The sequence below is a fragment of the Typha angustifolia genome, chromosome 15 (genome assembly GCF_048772165.1).
Source record: "Typha angustifolia cultivar Huaian chromosome 15, ASM4877216v1, whole genome shotgun sequence".
Classification (NCBI taxonomy): domain Eukaryota; kingdom Viridiplantae; phylum Streptophyta; class Magnoliopsida; order Poales; family Typhaceae; genus Typha; species Typha angustifolia.
The window spans coordinates 7,511,138-7,536,963 of record NC_133253.1 but is presented as its reverse complement, the minus strand read 5'-3'; the positions used below and the strand labels follow the sequence as shown (position 1 = coordinate 7,536,963).

Here is a 25,826-nt window from a genome sequence, read left to right as displayed (position 1 = left end):
ATTTATCAGTTCTTTTCCCGATCACTGCATCATGGGCAAAGCAGTCTTCTTAGATGTTTGTGAGAGTGCTCTTTTTGTAGGCATTTGTGACGGAGAACTGTTGGATCTATTCGGACTCACAAAAGATAGTTAAAATGATGAATAATTACAAGTATGTATTAACTGGACTATTTGACTGATAGTCTAAGAATCTAACAGGCGGATTGCCTCTTACCCCTCCATTAGATAGGTTTTAGGGTAGGTGTAATAACACTAATACCCACTCTTTAGCTAGTCTAGCCATTTGAGAGCGTGTCTGTGTAAAATGGACTGATCCATCTTTTAAGTTTGGAATAAACCCCTATTATTCAATGAATTTGGTCTCTAGATAGGGGTGACAAACATTGACCCAACCCGACCCAACTCGATAACCCCAACTTCGGGTTTGTGTTTAGTCTAATCGAGTTCGGGTGGTAAACATGTCAATTTCCCTAACCCAATTAATAATTGGATCGTGTTCGAGTTTATACCAATGATCTGTTTTAACCTATTTTACTCGTTTAAATATACGAGTTGAGTCAACTCACCAACTCATAATCCGTTAATATATAGAGACAAAACTTCTAACCTAACCTGTACTATCTCACACTCTCACCATCTCACATAACAGCCTCCACCAAATCACAGTCCACCATTATCCTCTCCCCTCCACTGTCTACCTCTTACTCTCCACAACCGCCAACTGCCAACCGCCTTTCCTAATGCTACCTCTCACTCTCCTATTTGGCCCTCCTCTCCGGCGACATCCCCTCTCTCCCTACCTCCCTCAGCTACCTCTCACTCTCCTCCTCCCTCCCCTATGCTACCTCTCATTCCTCCCTCCCCTCTACTACCTCTGACTCTCCTCTCCAGCGGTTCATAAGAGAAAAAGCTCCTCTCCGATGACATCCATGCCTTCCCTCCTCCAAAAACCTCCTCTTTGGCAACATCCCTGCCTTCCCCTCCTCCATTTGCTACCTTTCACCAACCGGGTTTGTCCCTATTTCTCCAGCCTTGTCTTCCTCGACAAATCCGAGAGGACACTAGAGGAGCAACGTCCTCTCCGACATCATCCATGCCTTCCCCACTTCTCCATCTCTGGCTGCACCGACTGTCTCGCCTGCCTCATCTTCCTCGGTAGATTTGAAGCTCGCCATTACGGGAGTCAGAGTTGGGACTCCATGGAGGTCTGCTCCTAGAGCCTTGCCATTGCCAATACTTTGATCTTCTCTTTCGCTTTGCCAATTCGACAATGATTCTATTCCTAGATGCCGAGCCAGTTAAATTTTTTTTACTAATATTGTTGTAATATTGTAAATCTTCTGGATTTGAATTTGCATAATTGTGTGATATTTTTTTATTAGTTTAGCTAGTGATCTTATAAATGGGTGAATGATATTAGTGTTAATGAGTGATTCGTGTTGTATAAATCGGTGATTAATTGTATATGTAAATATCGTGTATGTTTACATATTAATCATATCGTGTGTTATATAAATTGGTTAAATGTGTTGTATAAAAAATACAATCTATTTATTAAATGAGTAAAATAGGTCATGTCATGTTATCCATTTTATATATATATATTGTGTTTGTGTTTAAAAACATTTGACCCGTTTGACCCGTTTAATAAATGAATTGTGCCTGATTGGTACTATTTTGATCTGATGACCAGTATGCCACGACTATTTCTAGACCCTTCAAAGATAACTTTATGTTATAAGAATAAATAAAAGAAATTTAGCGCGAAATTTCATATTTTTCAAACTTTTCATATGTTTATTCTCCAAAAAAGAGCATCGTTCTCGTCGCCTATAAAAGCCTCGTCCTAGCAACCGTCTGAGAACCATTTCCCTCCATCACTCCCTCCCCTATATTCGAAATCGAGTCCCTTCTCTAGAAATCTACGACCGCGTCAATCTTTCAAGGTGCGATTTCTCTTCCTTTCATTTGTCCTCACTCATCTCTTAGGTCAATCGAGGTTTTCGACTGTTTCGATCGGATCTCTCTGATAACTTGGATATATCTCGATAGAGTTAATTCGAAGTTTGAGATATATCCAGGTCGTGTAGAAGAAAAACTAAGGCATAGATGACTGGAGCTTCTTGATCTGTCTCTGCTGCTTGAAAGATGAAAGGAGTTTTAGATTTGAAATCCTTTTGCTATGTTTGGACTTTAAAATAGGTATATTAGGGCTTTCTTCCGATATTTTCACTTATTTGCAGCTGTTTTTTCAAAGAAATTTACTTTGTTGAAGTAGATTTTCTTGATTCAGCTTCCTATGAGTGTTTCTATCTGTAGAGAAATGGTATTCTGGTTTTAGATTTTGATGCATAACTGTGATAGTCCATCTTGTATTATACCTGAGGACTGAGATGGATGTATTAGCCTTTCTAGTGTTTATTTCTAGCAATTCTAAATTCTTGTCCTCTAGGTGTCATCTTTACAGATTTAAACTTGAATTTGTTTTTACATGTTCACGGTCATTTATCATGCAATGCGGCTGTACTGGACATTTATCTTTACTTTATAAGAATTTTTTGTTTGACATCAATTTTGCGATTTCTGTTCAGCAAATCCTACATGATTTATATTGCATTCAAAAGGTTCTTCGTTTCCCTCTTTTAACTACATGAGATTAGCTTATGTGTCTTTTTTTCCTCTACTAACAATTTATGGTTTTATTCTGTCCTTCATGAAGCATTTCATTTGGGATGACATGTGGACATATATTAGTTCTAAAACTGGAGCTTTTCTTGTGGCAGAAGCCAGAGGGTACCCACTACCCTGCATTAACTAATAGATATCTGGATAGATTTCATCGTCCATAATGTTGCAATGGATGGGGGGTTCCAGGAGGAAGGTGATTGCTGTAAGTACGCTACCAACTAGAAATGTAGTGCATTAACTCACTATTGTAGGTGATATTTTGAAGATATGGAACACATTTTGTTGAAATTTCTTTTAATCAACCATGCATTATCAATCAATATTTAAACATCTAATTTTGTCACTTCGATGCCAGCTTAGAAATCCAGCAAAGCACTACTGGAATAAAAAAAATCTAGTGGTTGTCCATTATATCTTATTATAATAGCCCTTTACTTCTTTTGAGATTAGAGATTAGGTGTATACTGTATTTTGTGCCCCCCCATGAAACAAGTTTCCTTTACTATTTTCTGCAGTGACAATTTTGCTAACCATTTATTATTCATATCCTTTGACATCCCAAAGATCTTCTGCTTTTATGTCTAGCATCAATGGTTTAAGCAGTCATTTTGCTTCTGGTTCTCCAGGATAATAACTTTCAATCTTGCTTTTCCTGTAAATTGGTGCAATTTTACGTATTGTTAATAACTTGCTAACATAAGACCTTGCCGAACTTTTTAGCTTAAATTCATGTCTCTTCTCTTCATATTTGAAGATTTTGATATTTAGAAGAGTGTTGTTTTGATTTTAAATCTTTCACTTGACTTGGTATTTCTTCTTCCATTTCTAGTGAGGTGCCTACATTATGTTACATCTGTATTGGAGGATTCTGGATTCACTATGTGCTCGATAGTGTCTGCATATTTTGAATACATGAATATTTTGTATCGTTTTGGGTATTCTAATATATTCTGTCTATAGGTATGTCCTTTGTGTATTCTAATATATTCTGTCTATATGGTATGTCCTGACTCCTGAATATTGATGGAATGAGGAAATGACAGTCCAGGAAATCAGCACATAAAAGGTAGCTTACAGATCATGTCCTTTTGGTTTAATTCCACAGTATCGATGGTAGTATTTGTTTAAGTGAAGTGAAAAGACAATCCATTCTAATCTACTTCAGTCTATATGTTGCTGCAGGCAAAAGCAGTACTTTGAGCAAAGGAAACGTCAACAGCAGGCACCAGGATTTGAAAGTCAAATTGACATCAGAAACAAGCAGGTTCATTACCATGAGGAGCCTCGATCACTTGATATTGTAAGCCTGACAAACTTGGCAACAATTGCTCAGCATGGTTATTGTAATTTTACCAGTGGTAAGTTTCTCTTTCCTTTTGAACTTGCAATTCATTTCTCTTGTCCCATGTTCTATGTCTGTCCTTTCTCTGTCTATCTTAGGAGTTATTAATTTTTTCTCTGCATTAACAAAAGGACAACTAGATGTAAAGTCTTTGTTCCTTTGAGTACCAACAGATGAGGCTAATTTGGTACCTTCTAGAGAAACTTGACAACCTTAATTTATCTTTTCACGTCACCCAGATAGTCAGGTCGGCTTGATTTACTGCCATACCTTTTTTATAGGAGTATATAATCATTATCATGTATCAATCTTGGAAAGTCTTGCAATAGACAGCTGTAACCATGCTTTATTTTGTCTGTGGTCCTTCCTTTACCTGTCAGTAGGTCTTCCATTAGAAAAACCTTAATGACACTAATCATTTTGCATGTTATTTATTCTGGCCCCAGTCAAACTTACAGTATACATACTCATGAGTGTATTAACTATAACCCTTCTTGTATCTATGATTCATTTAGTCTATATCTTTTCTTTTTCACTCTAAATTGTCCTCTTTTAACATGTCTCTTATATCTTCCTTAGACATGCATATGCAATCTCACTAGATTTTTTGTTGTTGCATTGATAACTGTTGCTCCTGCCAATAGGTCGTAACTCCTATTTTGAGATCTTAAGCATCATGAACCAATAACTGAGAAAATGGATGGCACACCATGAAACCTGCATGTATGATGTATTATTAAGAGATAGATTAGATTAGACCCCTTTAGCTGAGTACTTGTTGATAGATGGACTAAGATACTGTGGCATGATCAATCTTCACATGAATTTCTTATTAGCTAAGTAGTTTCTACTTTCTAGTCAGGTTTTAGTATTCATCGTTTACCTTGGAGCATCTTGAGAGGTACGGAATAGAGATTTATATAGATTTTAGAAGGCTCAGACTAATAAAGGGCAGTTTTGTTTCATGATCATAGCTTATAGACGTGTAGTATTGTGGGTTGTTTAGTTTGAAAACTTAGGGGTACTTCTCTCTGGATTGAATTGAGCTGTAATCTGACTAACTGGGTATAATATAAATGATGACATACTAAAAGTCTTGGAATGCAATGAAACTAATTATATTATTTTCTTGACCATATAATTAGTTCAAATAGCCAAATAGATTTGAGCACTACAAGTGGGAGGAATCCAGAGTATACAATTTCAGATGGCATGTACGGTGGAACTACAATATCAATATTCAAAAGGCATTGGGCATTGAGGCTTTCTGTAGTGTGGAGTATCTATTTGTTATCTGAAATCAAGCTGACGAATCATCTGAGAGGCATAAGGCTGATCTCTTATAGTTGTTGCAAAGAAAAAGTGGTGATAAGTGGAACCAAATTCGTTTTCTCATTTTCTGTTTCCTCGTTCCTAGTTCCTACGAGAATATATAAAGGTTGCTCATATACCTGATTGACATCATTAATTAAGATCAGAACATATTCATAACTGTGTAAGGGCATAAATGGAGTTATATGCAGGAAAAACTCAGGAAGGACACTCTATCTTGTGCCCTCTTCATTTTATTTTTGTTTCAAAGTCATCTGTCTTTTTTTGTTTCATTTAGTAACCAGTTTCTGCATATTCAGAGGATAAATATTCAGAAGTGGATCCTGATGTCTCAAAGCTTTCCCCTGCAGCAGTGTTGAGGAAAATCACCATGGGATATACTAACGATCTCAATGAAAAATGTAAGGCATTAAGGCACATATTTCTCACTGTCATCATACATAACTATAATGGGTGTAGAAGTGGATAATGCTCCTACTACTCTGAGGGTTGGGAGGCTGTTACCATATCTTGAAACCCACCAGCAGAGTGTGAGGCAAATCTTATTCAGTTATGTGTCACACCAAGTGATTCCCTCTACATGCAGAAATATATATTAAATTAATATTTACATGTATAAATATGTGTGTACAAGACAGGAAGTAATATATTCTAAATAATGTACAGAGATGCATCAGTAATTGTAACTGAGCAACTCTAATACATCAAGCATCTCTTGTAGTACTGGATGCCAAGATGTGGCATTATATTTGTCTTATGTTATATTTCAGGTTCTGAACCAGGGATTTCATCAACTGAGTAAGTTTTGATAAAATTCTAATGACTTTTGTGTATAAATACTTATCTTACCTCTCCATGAAAAAGGCAAAGTTGCATACTTGCATACTTCTTGACAGGATTTCTGTAGCCATCGGTTATCAAGATGAAACAGCTGTTTGTAACGCCCGTAACAAATTAGCTGATTCTAGGATGTCAGCTTCTTCAAGCGCATCTATTTCCAGTAATATTGATTTTAAGAAGAAGGAACAAAAGGAAGAAGTTCAAGGTGGCAACTTCTCTAACTGTCATTCAGGTACCATTACTTACTGAATGCTGTAATCATGCACCCACACTACTAAGTCTTACTAATTTCTGTATAGTGGTCCGCCTCGCAGCAAAAAAATACTGAACTTAATAGCTTTTTATGTAAATTATAAATTGCTAAAGAGTTCACAGTTTTATTCTAAACATAAAATACTGATATCATTGGCGCTTTATACGTGTAGAGAATGAGAAAATTATTCCTTGATTTGTATTTTCCCATTAATTGGATAAACTAGAGAGGTTATCATGTCACAATTGGATAAATTAGAGAAAAATATTGAATTGAGATTTTGAGAAGATAAGTACAGATCAAATCTTCTCGCTCTTCTAGTATATTCTTATATTTGTACGTAAGTCCAATATAAAGCATTGATGAGATCGATGTTTTATATCTTACGTAAACTGCCGATGAGATTAGTATTTTACTTCTTACATAAAAAGTTGATAAGTTTATTAGCTTTCTAGCAAACTTATATGCTGGTAATGACGTATCCAAAATATTTCCATTTAGGTAATAAGTTTGGAATGTGGATTGTTTGGGCAAATAACTTTGTGAAGAGGCCTAATTTGATCAAATACTTCATCTGAAAAGATTCAGTTTACTATTTTGGAAACTACTCGTTATTATTAGAGTGAGATTGATTTGTATTGAGTATTTGGGTTTTAGGCTTGAGGGCTAATTCCATTATTTTTTCCTTTTCAAATAGAGTTTTATTTTTATAATTTTGTACCACTATTTTTTCTTTTTTTTTTTGGCTTTAAATCTTATTTTCAGAGGTTTCACTTCTGGATTTGCTAAGTGATGATGAATCAAAATGCATCTCTAGTGGAAGGTCGCTCCCTGAAGCTCATGTTGCTTTTTCAGTGAAAGGTATGAGCCTAAATCAAAATTTTCAGTATGTTTTTCACCTTTTTTGTTTTTCCGATTGTTCTCCTGTTATGTTTATATTACAATAATCTATGCTAGAATTATCTTCCTTGCATCGCTACACCAATAAAGTGATTTTATCAGAAGAATGAGCTATTTGTAGACAAACTACATACACTGATAAAGGTTCAAGAGAATTTTTAGTTGTTATTCCTGTAAACTACCATCTTTGCTACTCTGGTTGATTAGACACATTTTGGCATTAAGATCTTATCAAAACACCATTTTGCCAAGTATCTTATTGAAGTGGAAAGCAGAACATTTCAGAAAAAGAGGAGAGCATGTGGTGTAAGTGAAAAGCAATGTTCTATATATACTTCTTTCAAAAGGTTTGAGCTATCTGGCTCAGAGTATCAATTGACATAGTTTTTAGAATGGTACATTTATCTGCATGACTTCTATGCATCCCTTTTTTTTCTTTTTGCAGGTCTTGGTAAAGTGGGGATGGAAACACCAATACATTCACCAAGACAATACCAAAGGTTCCACCATGACATTTATGCTTAAGTTCTTATAGCCTTCTAAATTATCTTGTAGTTGCATGTTGATAAGATTTTGAAGAACAAAATCAATTATTTGCCAGTATGATTTCATTAAAAAAGTGTCATGATCCGAAATAAGAATCATAGTCAGCCATGTATGCCAATAGGCTTGAGATACACAAAGTCTTAACTAATTATCTAACTTTATAATATAATGAAACTCAAAATATTTATTTAATAACTCTAATACAAAAACCTTCAAGACATAAATTACCTAAATTATATAATCGATGTCTTCAAAATATCACTAAGGCAACATTTGGCTTTTCAATTTGAAACTAAAGAAACTACTATTATATTTGAAGTATGAAGGCCAAAATCCTAAGTTGAGGTAGAGTTCGACACCCCCATTCATTTGCCACGCTGACTAGCATTTGAAATATGAAAAAAAAAATTTAATGAGCTAACAACTTTAGCTCAATGAGTGAATCCATCCAAAAGCTAGAGAATCATTCTTTATCTAATATAAGATATTATCTAAAGCTCAATAATTAATAATAATAACCAATAAGCTCATAATATTAATTATACACCACAATATGCAATTAACTAGCTAATATCATGCTATATTTTATTATGCAAACCTTCTCAATATCAATCATATCAACTGTCTCAGCTTGGGACTGTGCTTGTGAATCTATAGCAACTAGAAATTACTTTGAGATGGTACTCAAATTTTTTTCTAGTAGTTAATCCATGTAGGGTTACTAGGAGATGTCATTGTATGATAAACGCAACCTGTTTTTTTCACTAACTAGAGAGAGATTAGGATCACCTTAGTGAGATTTTTAGTTTAGTCTGAGACTAATCTTGTTAGAGTCATCTAGATAAATCATAAGCTAATCAAAAATAGGTTTGTCTCCTTACCTTTAAGGTAGACTTGAATCACTACAGGAAACTGTATAATAAATATCTAGTATTTGTTTGTTCTCAAAGCCCCACCTATCCGTATCCAATAATTTTACTATTTGCACGAAGAATAGTAATTCACGAAGATCAACATTTCATGAACTAAAGTATTACACAAAGTAAAGTATGACACGAAATACGATATAATATAAACAGATGATAATGTATGGAGTATAATACTGCACGAATAATAATATCAAGGAATCAAAATATAATATTCGAGATGATATTTATGTGAGCGAATTCACTCGAACTCCACATGAGATAGCTCAAATCCTCCACATGGGATAGCTCAAATCCTCAGTTTAGGTACAAGTATAAATCTTCATATTTATCCTTAAATAATTCCACACTTTAATAGTATTTTTAAAATTTAAAATAACTTAAATCCCTTTAGTTGAGCTGACATAAAATCTAATATTTGGGTTGGCTTACAACCCACAACATTAAACAATTTGTTGGGCCAAGACCCAACCCAAACCAAATTATGGAATGGGCTCATAGTCCAAAACCCTATCCATTTGTGGGTTGGGCTGTGGCCGGCTCTTAGCCCAAAACCCAAAAGGGTGAACTAGGTTGTTAGCCCATAAGACAACAAATTGGATTCGGCTTGGACCTCATCGGACCCATCTGACCTAAATCCAACCCGCAACTCGAACTAGGGGGATTGGCTCATGTTGAACCCTAGATCTACCCTGTAGTCATCGAAGAATGGAGGAGAAGAATCCAGATAGCTGATCCAAATAGTTGGGACTGTTGTTGTTGTTGTTGTTGATGGGTAATTAGTTTCAAAATGTTCTTGGGTTTTGATCTTCATTGGAACTTGCCAAAACTACTTGAGTTTGATATATGCGAACATTGAGCTGATTGGTTTACATATCTTGATCATTCTAACTCTTAAGTCTTAACATGTATCCTATAAATCAAATGAGCGATTTGACAAAGAATTAGTTTTTCATCTTCTTCCAAAAGATGTATGAATCTTATGAAGAGTTCTTGTCTGTGAAAGTCTAAAAAGACGTACTAGATTTTTTGCAACAAAGAACAAGTTAATCTTTTTGACTATGCAAATAAAGATTAAATTAATTTTTATAAAGTAATTGGTGACCTAGGATGAATTATTGAATTGTGTCTAAGAAGATCGAGTTAAATCATTTTTCCCTACTCTTTTTCTAAGAAAGTGAATTATAATTGATTGGCAATTCTTACATGATAATAATTGTAGATATGGTGCTCTAAGATGTCCAAGCTTGATATAGCTCATTATTTCTCTATTTCTTACAAAGTCTGTTCTGCAAAATATTTCTCGAGTTCCTGGAGATATTTCTACTTCAGGGTAATTTCATTATCGGGATTCTCTATGTTTAGTTTACTTGTTTATTTTTTGTACTATATATTAAAGTATCTTCCATAGCTTTGTATGTTCCGTCTTCTTTAGTGCTTTATGTTTCCTGCAATGAAATGTGATTTTCTGAATTAAGGAGGTATAATTTTAGCTGAAATCCAAATAATGGAAACTTGTGTGCATTTTCCCATAGGCACCTAAATTGGCAGTTTTCCACCTGAAATTCGCCAGTAATTTTCTGTTGCAGGATTTTTCTTTCACCTCCAAAGGCCTCCTCAACGTGTTTTCGAACTGATGTAAGCAGATCTGTGGCATTTGATGTTGCAATGGAACTGGTTAGGCATCTAGTACTTTCCCATTCCATCAATCTTCTTAGTTTGCCATCAATGCATGATGTGTTTAATAGGGGACATGAATGTCTAGTAACATGGATCTGGTGATAAAATAATCCTAGAAAATTGGATATGATATGGAGGAAATATCAAAGTTTCTTGCTCAATCTTTTAATGGTTGCAGCAGGAGGACATTCATTGGCTTAATAAGTTCCACAATTATCCCTTAGCACAAGGTTTTGAGCCTTTTGGTCATTTTAATTATTAAGAGAATTTTATCAATGAAAAAATTGAGCAATGCACATTGAACATATAGGCATACATGATGGTCATGTACAATACTACAGGGTATTGAATTGTTTCGCAAAAATACGAGTTTCTGAGACATAAGCATCATCACATGCCATCGAAAATGTAGACCACCAAATAAAAATGTCCTAGTAATTAGTGTGAGTGAAATGTGTTAGTTATATTACAACACTTGGCGGTTGAAGAAAGGTTATAGGTATAGTGCAATTACCTGATATTCTCCGAGTTTGACTAATCATTTTCTGTGATGTATTGAGTGCTGTAGTGCCAACTGCCAATTCAATGAAAACCACCTCATCCCTGAATTTGTCAGTTAACTCCAATATATATTTTATCCTTCAACTAAATTAGATGCTTCAAATTATTCTGATCTTTGAGGATGTATTGCTTCATGAGTTCAATTTTTTGCTATCCCTATTGAGAACAAGCAGCTTATAAGTTATAATGTCCCAGTCCATGAGATTTCATTATTATCTTGCTTTAGAGTGAGATAACTGAACCTCTAATACCAGTGATATGGTACTCAATGAATGTATAAACACTTTTCTTTGCCTCACTAACACTTCAACTCAGATAGTCTAATAATTGCTCAAGCAAGCTCCAACTAGTAAGCAAACTTACTTCTTTATAAAAGTGAGAATAACCATTATAAAAAGCCTTTCTCATTCACTCTCATTTCGTGCAATTAAATTCAGTTTGATTGAACAAGTTATAATGGATCATAAATTAAGTTTGTTACTCAATTTCGGGTAAAAGCATAGATATACTGTTTGCAAATCTTTGAACACTTCTTTCTGCTATGGATGCATTGTCATGCCTTCACATGTTTTGTGGAAATACAAGAACTAACTTGATGAAAGTTAATTCAAGTCTTTCCAGTTGTGTTGTGAATAATTTAGGTCAGAAATTCGACCTCTTCTCTACTGCTTAACAGGGTCTATATAGTGGTGTACATCTTTCAAATAGCCCCTTGGCTTATTACATAATTGCATTAATCTAACTCTCAACATGTGTGAAACACTTTGCTCCTAACAGATGGCAGTGCCATAAGAACGAAATGGAAAGAGTTTGACAGCTAAAGATATGTTTTATCAGCACCAAGCTGGCAAAAGTAGTAAAAGTATACAATTTATAATGGTCTTTATTAGATAATGGGTATGGACTGAATATATTTCCTGTCTTTGTCGCCTTGATTTAACTTCTTTTGGGGTTTTAACATGTTGATTAATCTATGTTTTACTATTTACTTAAAAGAGTTCATTTGACTTATTTCAACTACCATGTTAGTTTTAAGCTCTTCTGCCTTCTGTTCTCTGGTTGCCTAAATGGCATCCAAGCTCGTGACAGGTGTTGTAGTGAGCTGAGGTCCATTATAGCTCTACTTTTGTAGATTAGAGTTATGTTGTCAGACCTGTCATCTAACCAGTTTCTTGGTCTTTATCATTGGTGGGTTATGCCATGCATATGTTTTGATGGTAATGTTCTTCCTTGAACTATATATAAAGATTTTGCTTGTGCTTTTCTCTAATTTTCTTCAAACTTCTTTTCATACTATCATTGGTTAAGTTCTAGATCATGTATGCCTATTAGCTTGTGATTGAATTTCCACAAATATGACTCTTAGATATTTAATGTACTCTAGTAGCCTGCTTTAGGCTCAGACAATCACCACCCTTTAAGCTTAAACAGCATAAGCCCTCTCAGCTGTCATGTACCTGCTAAGCATTTTGCAAAATTAATTCTATTGAGTAGTTTGTACAGTCAGCTGGTCCTTTTAGCATAAGTTGTACACTGTTCAAGTTTGAATTGCTATAAGAACACAAAAGGCATTTAAATTAACTAGGTTTGATTATATTTTTCCTAAGGTTTTGTGGTTTGCTGACTTGCTTTCCTGTGTTGGCCATTCTTTTTATTTTTATTTTTTATGAGTAGATAATTACTGTCGGTACACCATTTTTTTCTCTCTTGCTTGATTTCCTTTTCGTTGAGAATTAAGGGAAAAACTGTAGTGGTAGCTTCTATTGAAAATTGATTCTTTTGTGAAATTTTTTCAACTCTGAATTGTTCTTTCAACAATGGCCATGCTAGTCGGCACTTACCATGCCGTCGGTGTACCGACTCGTGGCATGAGGGGTGTTGCATGACACTCCTCCTAGTAATGATCTGCTCGCTATTGCTGACGATCTCGTCACCACCGATGACGAGGTCAAAAGGTGAAGGTGAGTAGTCCCCCTCCTTTTTTTCTCTCTCTCTTGCGCTACTACCGCGGCACATACCGTGCCACGCCGTGCCTAATGGCATGATCATCCTTGGGACTTCTTTAACCTCCCCATACTGTTGGGTAAAGACTTGGATGATGATGAGTTCTTGCCCGTGTGGACATTAATAATATGAAAATAACAATGCTTCTTTCAGCTATTGGCCCAAGAGACTTGTACATAAATATGATTTGTGAATTTTCTTTTCAGAACTCCGTAATGCTTGATATTAGTATGATCTCAGATGGAAAACCAGTTGAAAGAATGGACGATCTAAGAAGCATTTTAGATGAATCAGACTATAGAAAAAGATCACCATTCATCGAATCATCTTCTCCAGATTCATATGAGGGTTGCAACAATAACTTTGATGACGAGGATGAAGACAAGTACAATGGACTTAGATATGAAGGAAGGTGGCAATGTAAGTTTTTCATAACATTGTTTTCCTGAAACTGATTTCCTCTTAAGCTCTATTTATTTACACTGTAGAGGAATTTGAGACTTGACTGAGAACAAGTTGCTATTCTGAAATAAAGCTCTATCTATTATGTTGATGAGCAATATTTTACCTGTGTCAATAATATGTTACTTAAATGAGCATTGTGTTAATACCTAGACCTAAATGTCATCGTATGGAAAACTAGTTGAGTCTCCCTGTGCTAAATTAGTTCTTCCATGGTTGTCAAGGTGGTTTATTATTCCAAACATGCTTTGAGAGAATTATATTTTGTAGTATAATTATAGCTGTCTCATATCAGATTTTAGAAAGGCATCGACTGATATTAGAGGTTCTTTGATAGAACAATAAAAGAAGAGATTGACAAACTACCTTTGATGGTTTACCAGTTTAACCTTGTATCTTGTGAAATTGATAGGATGAAAGAGTTTAATTTGACAAAAGAAGTATAATTTCAATTTAAGTTGTTTCTTCAAAATGCTTAAGGAGATCTCAGGTTCTGGAGGATTTCAGTTAATATGAAAAGTGGATGTGATTCATGTGTGATAATTAAGTGTGCAAGGGCTGAAGGGAGCATCATCTAAAAGTTAACTGGTATAGGAGGCAGTGGATACTAGATGTTCTAGAGAGCCATATTTCATTCCTTGAAAGAGATTAAAGGTAATCCAAAGAGCAAATGGATAAAGGCGTCGAGAATTACTGAATTAGTTTAATTGCCTTGGACTTGCTTATTTTTCAAAAGCTGAAGAAGTAAGAGGACATATAGCAAAAGCTATAATCAAGTGCCCTCTTGTATAATCTACATCTCAGGTTTTGCCTATCTTGGCTAGCTTGAGTTTTATTGCCTCAGGAGCATAAGATTAAAGCAAACTGAACTTTTTAATCTTACAGGACCTAGAAAAGGAAAGAGCCATCTATATCTAAAAGATTAAAACAATGAGAAACTCTTGACTTGGGGCAAGACAAGAAAAGAAACACTTCCCTTTAGAAGATGATCTTATTCAAAGAATAGGGTTATGCCCTTGAGAATGGGCCTCTATTTATGACCCAGGAAATGATTATTGCAAAATCACATTGAGGCTTCTGAACACAAAAGAAGAGAGATATTTAGAGAATAAGTTATCCTTTAAGATACTAAGACCTATAAAACCTTTAAGAGAATAAGTTATCCTAAGCTTGGTGGAATTCTAATATATTACATGGCTTATAAATCCTGCAAGAGAGCTAGTATTTTGTGCAGGACATCAAGATACCACAAAGATACTTACTGTTGAATCTTCTCCTTTGCAGGGAGTAACTCATATATGACATTATGACCTTGCCCTTTAAACTTTCTACTTTTACCTTTTCTTAATGTAATGCATGCAAGCGAGAAAATTAAATTCTTACCCTTTCTGTATGCTTCTAGCAAAGGGCAGCCCTTTAGATGGCAATTTACTTGATAAGGATTGTGATGGATTATGGAAGGCTAAACCATTTCCTGTGGAGGGCTTTTTTTCTACTTCCTCACATGCTGAAGATTCCAATATGCATGACTTCAGCTTCAAAGATCAGGATTTTCTGAAAATAAGGTTGCCTATCCTGCATATCTGTTTATGAAGATTGGGAGCAAAGGACCATAATGAGATGTTTCTCTTGTAGGACTGCAGAAGTTGCTAACAGTCGATTTGATATTTCAGGTTCTTTATTCATGTCTCATATTTTATACTTTTCTGAATTTAAATGCATCCAATTTATGGCAATGGTGATAGATGCAACTTTATTGTAGTCCAATATTGACAGGAAAAAGATGTTTCCAATATAATCTTTATCCTAGTTTATTTTTCTGAGCGAGAATAGTCTAAATTTTTTAACTGATTTGCTTCCTAATGTGTTAGTTGGGTGTCATGAGTATTGTTACCTTATTTGCAAAGTATTCTTGCTGTGACCATATTAGCGAAATATTGATCAGTTGCAACTTAACTTGCATACTCCACATATTCTTTATGTTTATCAAGGGTTGTCTTACCATGATAGAAATGCCTAACCATGGGTTCTGACTTCTCATTGTTATGTAAGAGAAATGCCTACAGCACCAAACAGAATCCAAAAGAACTCCAATCTTGACTGTCAAATTAGTTAACTTCAATGTATACAACATCCATCTGAAATTATTTTATTATTCTAATTGTAGTGCTCCTTTAGGCTATTTGTCTAACCCTTTCCTGTATATGACATCCAAGAGCTACATAACTTTTAGAAATGCAAGTTATTATGTTTTTTATAGTAAGACCAAAAGACTCGGTGTTTATACTAAAGGACTAAGCTTCATACGCTCATAAGTTAAGTCTCAATTTCCTTCTTAATTCATTTTCTAGTTCCTCTATAACAGCTAGAAGAATGAATACTGGATTGCTCTAATGTTGGAACTCTTGTATAAGAATTCTCATACATTAAAAAAAAAATCTGTACATTGGAATATCTGATTTTACTACAAGTATTCATCACTAATAGCTAGGCCATTTATCCAAGCTTATAGCTAACACCAGAACTCCTACCTTTTTACTCACTGTTACCAGCAATATCTACCCCTTGTTTCAGTCATTCACCATCAGAAAGAAAGCCCCACATTGCAACTTTTGACTGGGAAAGGTAGCTAACTTGAGTTAACACTACTTTATATCAAATGCTGGTTTTAGTACTGTCATACAACTTATGATCAGGTCTCCTACAAGCAAAAAGAGATCCAATCTGGACTTCATTTTAAGTCCATCTACTTGGTCTTTTATGGAACCAGAAGACTCACAGGATGGCATGAGTTTGTTAAGGTTAATGCTTCACTCCTTTGCCTTTCCCTTACAATTAAAAGTACTATCATCCTCACTATCTACCTTCTGGTGTATATTACAGCGAAGAGTCATGCTCATCCACTGGAGGTTCCTTAATGATTTTAAATACAAAATCTGATTTTGCAAGACTATATTGTTCGAAGAAACACTTCTTGACTTCTACGTCACTTCTCTTTTGCAGTGAGAGAAGAACGAAGTTACAACTTAGGATCACAGTCTGTAAAAATGGGAAAAAACAAGATAAACCAAATAGATGACCTCCAAATGAGCTTAGATAGGAAGTACAATTTGCATAAAATTGCTGCAGATGAAGTGATTAACCTAGATGAAAAACTCCAAGGTGGGGGTCCAGCAGGTGCACTTAACTGTAGAAACATGACCAATCAGTTGAATTCAAAAGCAGGTTATTGCAGCCAAAAGGCTTCTGGTCCTGCAGGAATTCTAGAACCAGAGTGTCTCTCCTCGTTGAAGGAAAATTCTGGAAATCAGGCCTCACCCAGTTCCTGTCCCAAGGGATCTAATGGAAGAGATACCATATCCTCAGACTACAAGATTATCTCTGAAAACAAACTGTTCAACCTATTTCCTGATCTGAAAATAAATCCAACTATAGATTTGTCCAACAAGAGATCAAAACTGAAGCTTGCTGCAAATCATGAACCTTCTAGCAGTATCAGTTGCAATGGTGATTTATTGAGACAAAGATCAGGATCTGGCATTCGTTTGCAAAGGCCTGTCACTCATCCATCTATGTCAGATAGTTATATTCCATATTCATTTTGTGCTGGAGCTTCTACAAAAGATATTGAAGTGTATGATTTGTCAGGAAAGAAGAATGTTAGAAAGAATAATGAAGTAGAGGATGAAACTTATGAGACACCAGAGAACAAGATGACATTGGCAACAAATTCTATAAACTTTGTAACTTGTGGACCTACAATTGCTAAAAATTACAGGGACAAGTCCAGTGAGCATGAGGAGGTAAAAATGGAAGAGAAAAAACTATCTGATGGGTCAGAAACAAGAAATCATCATGAAGTAGGTAAAGAAATTGCAACTGGTATGAAGGGAATTCCCTCACAACTTCAGGGCTGCATTAGTGATGCACTGTGAGTGTTATAGTTAGATTTCCGGACTCTTCTCTGTTTCTTTTCTCACATGGAAGAAGTTCTATGAGCTATTGGATTCAAGGCACCTTAACTTTTCTCCCATAATATTACCAGGAAAAAGTTTCCTAGCACTTCTCCAGTTGAATCTCAAGTAAGCACGAGAGATCATCATGACAGCACTTCTCCACTTCCATCTCAACTTAGCAGTAAGATTCTTTAATCTATTCTGTATCCCATTTTGTTCTTCATATATCATTCGGAAAATGTGCAAACAGACATGCAAATTAAATTCTTATACAATATTTTATTTTCTTTGTGATTTCAAGACCCCTTGAAAGGAAAGTTGGGATCTGAAAGTATGAATAATGCAAGCATTGGAAAGAATAGCTGCGATGCAGAATATCAGGTGATGCTTGAAAGCTATGTTCTTCAACTTCTCTGTGTCCAGAAAGTACTCATGGAAACAACAGACAAAGATGATTGTAAGAAAGAAGCATAACAAAAAGGGCATCGATGACCACCAAATATTATGGTTTGCCATTGATGAACATAATGGGTGTCTCATTTCCCTGGTATATTAAGTAGTCATTTTCTTGTGGACAAATGGATGAACAAAGAACTATACAAGTTTGGAGCCTGCCATTGCTTTCTGAATATACGTGGAATACCAGTTCTTTGCTTCTTCTTGTCAGATGCATATACATATTACGAATATATTAGTTGTCTTAAGAAGTTAGTCGATTTGCAGATATATTGTGCATGTGTGGATGTATGTGACAATGTGTGTGTAGACAATTCTAAACGTGATACAGAGATACTCCCAGTTCTTTAACACCTCTCAATCAATACTTTGTTACTAGTAAAAATAAAAGGGAAATCAGCCTCACTAAAACGACCAAAACTTATCTTGTATGTCCGTCATATTTAAGCAGTACACTAGAAGGAATGTTAGAACCAGAAAAAAAAAAAATTGGGGGTTGAGAGAGGAGGGTGCACGTGCAGCCCCTCCCCTCTCCCTCTTCGGTACGCGACGAGGCGCTAATAAGGGGGGATTTCATCTAATTCGAATCGGATTAGATTTAATCCTCTTCTAATCTATAAATTAAACCCTAATCCTCTCTCTCCTCAACCCCCCTAGTCTTCTTCTCTTTCATCGTTTTCTTTCTTTTCTCACCGTCGGAGTCATCGCTGTGGGAGCGGATCGCCGGAGCATCGCCGAAGGAAATTGGGACCACCACACTCCTCCCCGGTGAGCTCTCTCTCATCCCTCTAGTTTAATTTAAATTTAAAGGGGTAAAACGAAAATACCTAATTTGGGATTTCGGCTTCACCGACGACTCACGTCGGTCGGCAGCTTCGGGTCGCTGTTGCTCGTATGCCAAAGACTTGCGTCGTCGACCTCGTAGGCGCACTCCCCTGAAGTCTTCGTGGCTTGAGGTGTGGAGGAGACGATTCCAGGGCCGCCGGCCATGGAGTTGAGCTGTCAACCGCCATCTACGGTTCCTTCACCTCTCATGGTATGCTGGGTCGTAAGAGTGTAGAAGAGGTTAGGGTGCGGCCGGTGGTTCATCGCCGGCGATGACCGCCGGCACCTTTTCTCGTTTTCTCTCTCTTTTTCCTTTCTCTTTTTCTCTCTCTCTCTTCGGTTTGGAGAAGACAGACTCGGGCAACCCGAGTCTGACTTTCTCCCATTAAGTGTTTGGATTTGGGTCGGGTTGGATCCGAATCCAAGGGACCTGACCCGAACCATTAATTTGGTGGGCTGCGGGTTAGTCCGAGCCCAATTCAATTAATTCGACTGGGCCTCGGCCCAATCCGATTTAGTTGATTTCCAATGGGAAATTTTAAACCCATTTTTTTTAGTTCTTTTGGTTTGTAAATTTTAATAAATACTGTTATTATTTAAATTAAAAATTTGAATATTATTTATTATTTAAGGTGGTGAATTCTAGTACGTGAGCTAGAGATTTGAAGTTTCGGTTGTCTTGCCTAGACTCAGGTGAGTGGGTTCACTCACATGTTTATTTTATTGTATTTCGTATTTTTTTCGTCGGACCATGTAAATTTTCTATGTGCAATTTATTTATTTCACCTTTATGTGTAAAAATTAAATTGTTGTAATTTCTGTATGAAAATCTATTTATTTCATCCGTACGTGCGAAAATTTAATTGTTTTATTTTCTGTGTGTATTTAATTATTATATTTAGTGCATTACCATACTTTGTGCAAATATTGAAATTTGTGAAAAGAAAAATGAGACTAGTATTGATACGACTTAGAGAACAGTCCCGGTATAAATCGTTTGCGATTTTCCGTGGTGATTCTAGTCTATCTGGAAGTCCAGGGGAAAGTCCTAAATTAGATCACTGCGGTGACTTTCTTAGGTGACTCTGGCGGGGTTAGAGAACAGTCCTAGGATGAATGAGAAAATTTCCTATGTGACTTTAACTTCTCTGAACAGTTAGAGGAAAAGACAGAGTGTGTTGATCACAGGGTGATACCCTCTGATGACCCTAACCGGATCAGCTATGAATAAAAGTTCCGAGCGTCATCTCGAGGTGACTTTTAGTTGATGTGGATCCATAGGGTTTAGACCCATTGAGACATATGACAGTATAAATATCAAAAAGATGTTAATATATTGAAAACGTGCAAGGTTACAAGTTGTGACATCTCTCTATTGTTATCATTGTTATTATTTAGAGAACATGCCTATTGCATATTGTGATGGATATTGTTGTTTTTAGTTTAATTTATTCAGCATTAATATGATTTAAAATTTATTTGGTTTTCGAGTGGATTCCACTCACTGAGCTATAATTGTTGGCTCATGGGTTCTATTGTTTTTTTGTATTTGTTTATTTATTTCAGGTAATAGTCAGCGGGGCGACTGAGCGAGATGTACCCGGACTCCACCTCCACTTAGGATTTACCTATTTACCTTTCCGCTCTTTTAGATTTTATGTTTTAGATTAGAAGTTTTATTTATTTAGTTTATAGACTCGAAAACATAAACATTGTTTTATTTTTATTGCAATTAGTTATAAAATTTAATAAAACACATTCTCATTTTATTTAATTATTTTGCCATCATATATTAGAGAGTATTAATAAGGCTTCGTGCATCTCAAGTATATTGAGATGCATGGCCGATCATGATTCTTATTTTGGGTTGTGACAAAAAAAGAAATTAGTCACTGTACGCAGACATCATATTAGCATGAACGAAGTGATTTATCTGACAGACGGTGCAAGAGTTGGTAACAACAATCTGTATGAGAAACGTAAATGGTGTCCATCTGTATAATAAAACACATTCTCATTTTATTTAATTATTTTGCCATCATATATTAGAGAGTATTAATAAGGCTTCGTGCATCTCAAGTATATTGAGATGCATGGCCGATCATGATTCTTATTTTGGGTTGTGACAAAAAAAGAAATTAGTCACTGTACGCAGACATCATATTAGCATGAACGAAGTGATTTATCTGACAGACGGTACAAGAGTTGGTAACAACAATCTGTATGAGAAACGTAAATGGTGTCCATCTGTATAATATTTTTGTTCTCTGTTCTAGCTCATAATTCATTTTAAGCTGTAGCTGAACTTTTAGTATCATCAGATGTTTCCAACTAGTAATCTTTTTAAACTTCCAAGTAGCTTACGTTGCAAAAAAGTGATAATGGCTACAAAATTTCAATAAATTTATCTTTGGTATTAGAAAAGGCATGAAATACAACTTGCAAGAAAGTGCTAATGGCTACAAAATTTCAATAAGTTTATCCTTGGCATCCATTCTTGTAGAAAAGGCATGAAATATTTGCTAATCTCCTTTCCCCAGAAGTACGCGGATGATACATAGACACCCAGTGCATCCATTGCTTTTGGCTTACCAAGCTGCCAAATACGAAGGTGGAGAGTAATAGTTATCAGGATCTATCCAATAACCCAATTATACCTAACAGAAAATAATAGAAGATGACATGTAGGAGCATATTTAGGAAATCAGAAGATTTATTTAGTTTCCTTTACACTCAATAGGATAGAAAATATGCTCCACATTTCCCGTTTATGTAAAACTTTAGATCAAAGCTCAGATCTTACTAGATCAAGTGAACGGAACAGATAAACATTGTCATAACTCACGATATGATTTATAATAAGTTATTATCTATCAAATCCACCCCGGTAGATTCAAATCCTCAATTTGTTTTCTCATTGAAAAAGCAAATAAAGAGCTATTTATATATAATAAGTTATTATATATCAAATCCACCCCGGTAGATTCAAATCCACAAATTGTTTTCTTATTGAAAAAGCAAATAAAGAGCTATTTATATTAAGTTAAATTAACTTACAATGTAGGAGAAAACTTGGCTGGTGAAGAGGATGTTCGGGATCCATGCTGTACCAGCATATATCATAATTCTTATGCTTTGAAAAATAATAGCACCATTCATCTGTATAAAAAGGATATGTAAGAAACAATTTAACATGTACTAATTGGATGCAGAAACTCATAATTGATCAGATTGGTAATTGATTCCCATTTTGCAAATATTAAAGGCATTCATCTAATACATACAACATTAAACGAATATGAATTGGGACTACACAAACTGTCTCCTGATACATGTGAAACAAAAGATACAACAAACTAGTTGTAAGAGATGAGCTTGGAGGACATGCCTACTTCATCAGCCTCCAAATGTAAAGATAACGGTAAACCAATCGGCAGAGGACACAAGGCCCAATTAATTAATAATGTTGTTGATATTCAGAATAAATTCTTTTGAAGTCTCAACTGCACAAAATCAGTCAGTTGATGCCAAATAGTATTTGAGCGCAAACAATATTTACAGCTCCTGAGTCCTCTCAGGACCACCCGAAATACTAAATACCTAGTTCTCCTCTCTTCTGAGCATTCCACTTTGTGGTTATGCTAAATGTGATTGGAAGGATAAGGCACAGCAGCTCATGCTCCCAGGCCACATTACTGGTATCGCATTGGACAATTTACAATTAACTAATAAGAATTCCAAGACAAACTTTTCTTGGCCAATCTAGGTAATGTAAGAGAATGAGCATTATAAGTTACAAGTAATTGCTTACCTTGAATAGGATAAGGAGAATTGAAGTAAAAAATATGAATAACATTATCCATCCCCTCTCAAGAGCAAGATGGTTCCTTGACAATACAACCTGAATTCCAACATGCAAAATATAACATCAAAATTTTATTATGAAAATAGCATCCATATACAAAACAAGCATTCAGAATCCCAGATGAGTCAATCAGTCAATAGTAATCTGTCCAGTAAAACTTGGTCAGACCAAAGTCATATTGATTGTGTCTAAACAAATTGATATAGCTCCTGAGATGGAGAAAAGTTCTCCCTGTTCCAGTTTAGGGCATTTGATCTAATCCATGTGCCAAAGAAAATTTATCAGGAAGTGTCGAGAAATTGCTGGCTACAGATTTCACCATCACACTATAAGCTCCTCAGAAGGGATTACTAAATACCAAGACATATAAGAGAGGCTCTTATTTTCCGTAGTACTTTCTAGATGCAATCTTGATACCCTGCCTAACCCAATAGTAACTACTCAGAAAATCATAATGCAAACTTTTCAAGCGATTTAACGGCAAAGTTCACATCATTGGATCAATACAGAGAGCTAATCAATTATAAATAATATTTCTATAATATGCAATGTATTTTTTATTTCCATCAGTTATGGATTGAGCTCCAAGACAAAGTTCGAGTCCTAGTTGCTTAGATGGAGAAAACTGAGATGCATATAAAATTGTGGATTACACGATCAGTCTAACTTGCAAACAAAATCATCATGTGGAAGCCAAGGAATATTATCTAACTGGAATGTGAGAGGATAATCATCCATCACTAGTGGCAATATAACTAACTCCGTTAAGATGGCATGATTCTAATGTATCATCTACACGGAAAAATGTTGAAGTTACTTAACAAATGGAAATCCCAAGTTAAATTGAGTAATTTGTGTAGCAAATAACTTTGACATATCTTTTGATGCTCGACATCATATTTTCCTCTGTGAAGCTCCTAATGTACATCATATTTTCCTCTGTGAAGCTCCTAATGTACATCCCACTAAGCTCTACTCCATCTCTGAGAACCTTATTATTTGAAAAATGCCCATTCATGCTCTTCTCTTTGCCCAAGAACTTTGGTCAACATAAGGATTTTCTTACTGAACATGAATCATCAAATTACCTTTTCTTTATTGCCCAATCACAGAAGTACCATATTCAACAAACTTACAGTGTCTAATGTTATGAAAAGAATGTACTTGCAGGCTTACTCTGTAATGTAAGATAGCTATTATGTGTGAAGTACACTACCATATGATTTCAAGATATGGAGAAAAGCATGCAGAACATAATATTGATTTTCCATAGTTGAGTCTTTGAACAAGTTCAAGCATCAAATAATGGCTATTCATATGACCACTTCCATCTATTGCCAAAAGTTACTTGACAGAAAGGCAAAGGTTTTGAGAATTTACTGACTTGAGAAAGCGCAAGTGAGCATCCAAAATGTACAAGTTTGGTCCAAACCAACCAAGCAGCTTTTGAGACAAGATCTGTGTAACTCAAATAACTCAAAGAAAAACCAATTAAGGAAACCAAGTTCGTGAGTAAAATTGAAGAAAAATGGGTTTTCCTTGTTCTAAATAGTAAAACTAGGTAAAAGATATAAGACAAGGCATAAATTATAATTCCTCTGCTATCCTTCTCAGCTGCTGAATGAGATAGAAGATAAAGATTTCCCATTATTACTGCCACTGGACCCTGCACATTGAAGATATGTTAATATTGATGTTTCTTCTAACCAAAAATTTGTATTACTTGGATATAATTAAATTGCTACTTTATTTCAAATGAAAAGCAAGCTGTAAGCATATGACTGTCTTATTAACTTAGGTTCTAATCAAATCATAGATATGATTATTAGACCTTGGCTTTAACAAAGCTTAATCTGGTGTGTACATTGACATGGATAGGCCACATGCCGCATTATCATAATATACATATGCATACTATAATTACTATCCCGTGCTACCAACTGCACAAGCCACTCAATGTCCAATTAGCGAAATAAAAGGGAAAAGCCTCAAAATTTCATACATTTCCACTGATCCATTTACCAAAACTTAATAATAAAAACAGGAAAAGCGTTACTTAAATTGGTGAGTTTCTCATTTATTACGTTTCACATCCTACATAATTAAGTAATTAACATGTCCACTTTGAGCCTAAATTGTCATTTTATTTACCAACAAACATCCTTCATTATGATCACTTCGAGAACAACGAAGATGATAGAATTTGATGGAAGAATTCTCCATCAGGTTCAAAAGTGAAATAACGACGACAACACTAACCACCTCCACCATCACCAACGATTTAGCCCCAACTTACCAGCTATATACAGCCAGTTTTATGGATCCTTTTCCTACATTCAATCAAAAGTGAGATTATGGAATCCCTAAAATAATACCAATTTGACATGACGCAATCATGCAAATAGGTTTATATAAGTTCACCTTAAGAATATTAACGTAGTTTCCTGCAATAATAAGTAACGCTAAGACATGGGAGGTTCATTTTTATAAAATAAATTGAAATTATAGTGCCCAAAGTAGACAGATTGAAAATGTAGGATGTATTACATAATAATCACAAAATACATTGTGCTATATATATATTTTATTTTCCCAAAAATTTAAGTAAACTTTCTTTTCCCTTATCCAAGCTTCCTTCTTATGATACTACGCTTATTTGAGATATATACCTGCCAATGACGGCGACCATCACTAATCTGCGGGGGACTAGCATTCTTCGATCTCCTACTGACGCCTTTACGTGTTCCAAATAACTTCCCCAAGAACCGAAAGAACCTTGCTCTTGGCTTCGCGTCTGGCACAGCTTCTCGGTTCTCGCACTCCACGGAGAGGATGAGGAAGAAGAAGCGGCGGAGGAGGAGGAAGACGGAGATCCTCTCGCCGCCCTTCCCCCAGCTCGGGAAGACGTTGGCGGCGCTGAAGCGGAGATCCAAGCCCTTGGATCTGGCTTTGACGGTGATCCGCCACGATCGATGCTTCGCGTTGGAGGATTCCATAGGAGCTGGAAGTGGGAGGTTTTGGTAGATTTAAATGGAACAAAGGGCGCCTCTGGGAGGGACGGTAGTGCTGAGATCCCGTCACCGCCAGTGTACTTACCTTCCTAATCTGCAATGGTATCCTGGTAGCGGATCCGGATTCGGCGCATTTGGATCCGGATCGAGCTCTTGGACTACGGAATACGTACATCTCA

At 35.7% G+C, this 25,826-nt stretch overlaps 2 protein-coding genes across 3 annotated transcripts; one reads left to right on the top strand and one right to left on the bottom strand.

Moving 5' to 3' along the window:
• The first annotated feature begins 1,808 nt into the window (after positions 1–1,808).
• LOC140779899 (uncharacterized) lies at positions 1,809–20,474 on the top strand. The gene is made up of 20 exons (XM_073125225.1): positions 1,809–1,946; positions 2,784–2,890; positions 3,732–3,754; positions 3,871–4,046; positions 5,662–5,763; positions 6,133–6,160; positions 6,259–6,434; positions 7,221–7,316; positions 7,801–7,855; positions 10,417–10,504; positions 13,279–13,492; positions 14,937–15,099; positions 15,170–15,207; positions 16,087–16,159; positions 16,231–16,335; positions 16,418–16,443; positions 16,538–17,465; positions 17,580–17,671; positions 17,792–17,871; positions 20,338–20,474. The coding sequence occupies exons 2-20, from the start codon at positions 2,849–2,851 to the stop codon at positions 20,440–20,442; spliced, it is 2,610 nt and encodes an 869-aa protein (XP_072981326.1). The 5' UTR covers positions 1,809–1,946; positions 2,784–2,848; the 3' UTR covers positions 20,443–20,474.
• LOC140779900 (uncharacterized) lies at positions 17,024–25,681 on the bottom strand. Of its 2 annotated transcripts, none has more exons than XM_073125227.1 (5): positions 25,306–25,681; positions 24,021–24,302; positions 22,583–22,672; positions 21,829–21,930; positions 17,024–17,149 (listed from the first exon to the last, which is right to left on the bottom strand). In XM_073125227.1, the coding sequence occupies exons 1-5, from the start codon at positions 25,630–25,632 to the stop codon at positions 17,105–17,107; spliced, it is 846 nt and encodes a 281-aa protein (XP_072981328.1). In that variant the 5' UTR covers positions 25,633–25,681; the 3' UTR covers positions 17,024–17,104. The 2 variants fall into 2 exon arrangements, with proteins under 2 accessions (XP_072981328.1, XP_072981327.1); XM_073125226.1 differs by lacking the exon at positions 17,024–17,149 and adding an exon at positions 21,122–21,367.
• Positions 25,682–25,826: the final 145 nt, after the last annotated feature.

Excerpts from the sequence above, each read along its gene's own strand:
- LOC140779900 (XM_073125226.1), bottom strand. The coding sequence starts at position 25,632 with ATGGAATCCTCCAACGCGAAGCATCGATCGTGGCGGATCACCGTCAAA. Across the intron at positions 21,931-22,582 it reads TTCTCCTTATCCTATTCAAG|ATGAATGGTGCTATTATTTT; the intron begins GTAAGCAATTAC and ends CTTTTTATACAG. Across the intron at positions 21,368-21,828 it reads GCCAAGTTTTCTCCTACATT|CTTGGTAAGCCAAAAGCAAT; the intron begins GTAAGTTAATTT and ends CGTATTTGGCAG.
- LOC140779899 (XM_073125225.1), top strand. The coding sequence starts at position 2,849 with ATGTTGCAATGGATGGGGGGTTCCAGGAGGAAGGTGATTGCT. Across the intron at positions 2,891-3,731 it reads CCAGGAGGAAGGTGATTGCT|TCCAGGAAATCAGCACATAA; the intron begins GTAAGTACGCTA and ends AGGAAATGACAG. Across the intron at positions 17,672-17,791 it reads ACTTCCATCTCAACTTAGCA|ACCCCTTGAAAGGAAAGTTG; the intron begins GTAAGATTCTTT and ends TGTGATTTCAAG.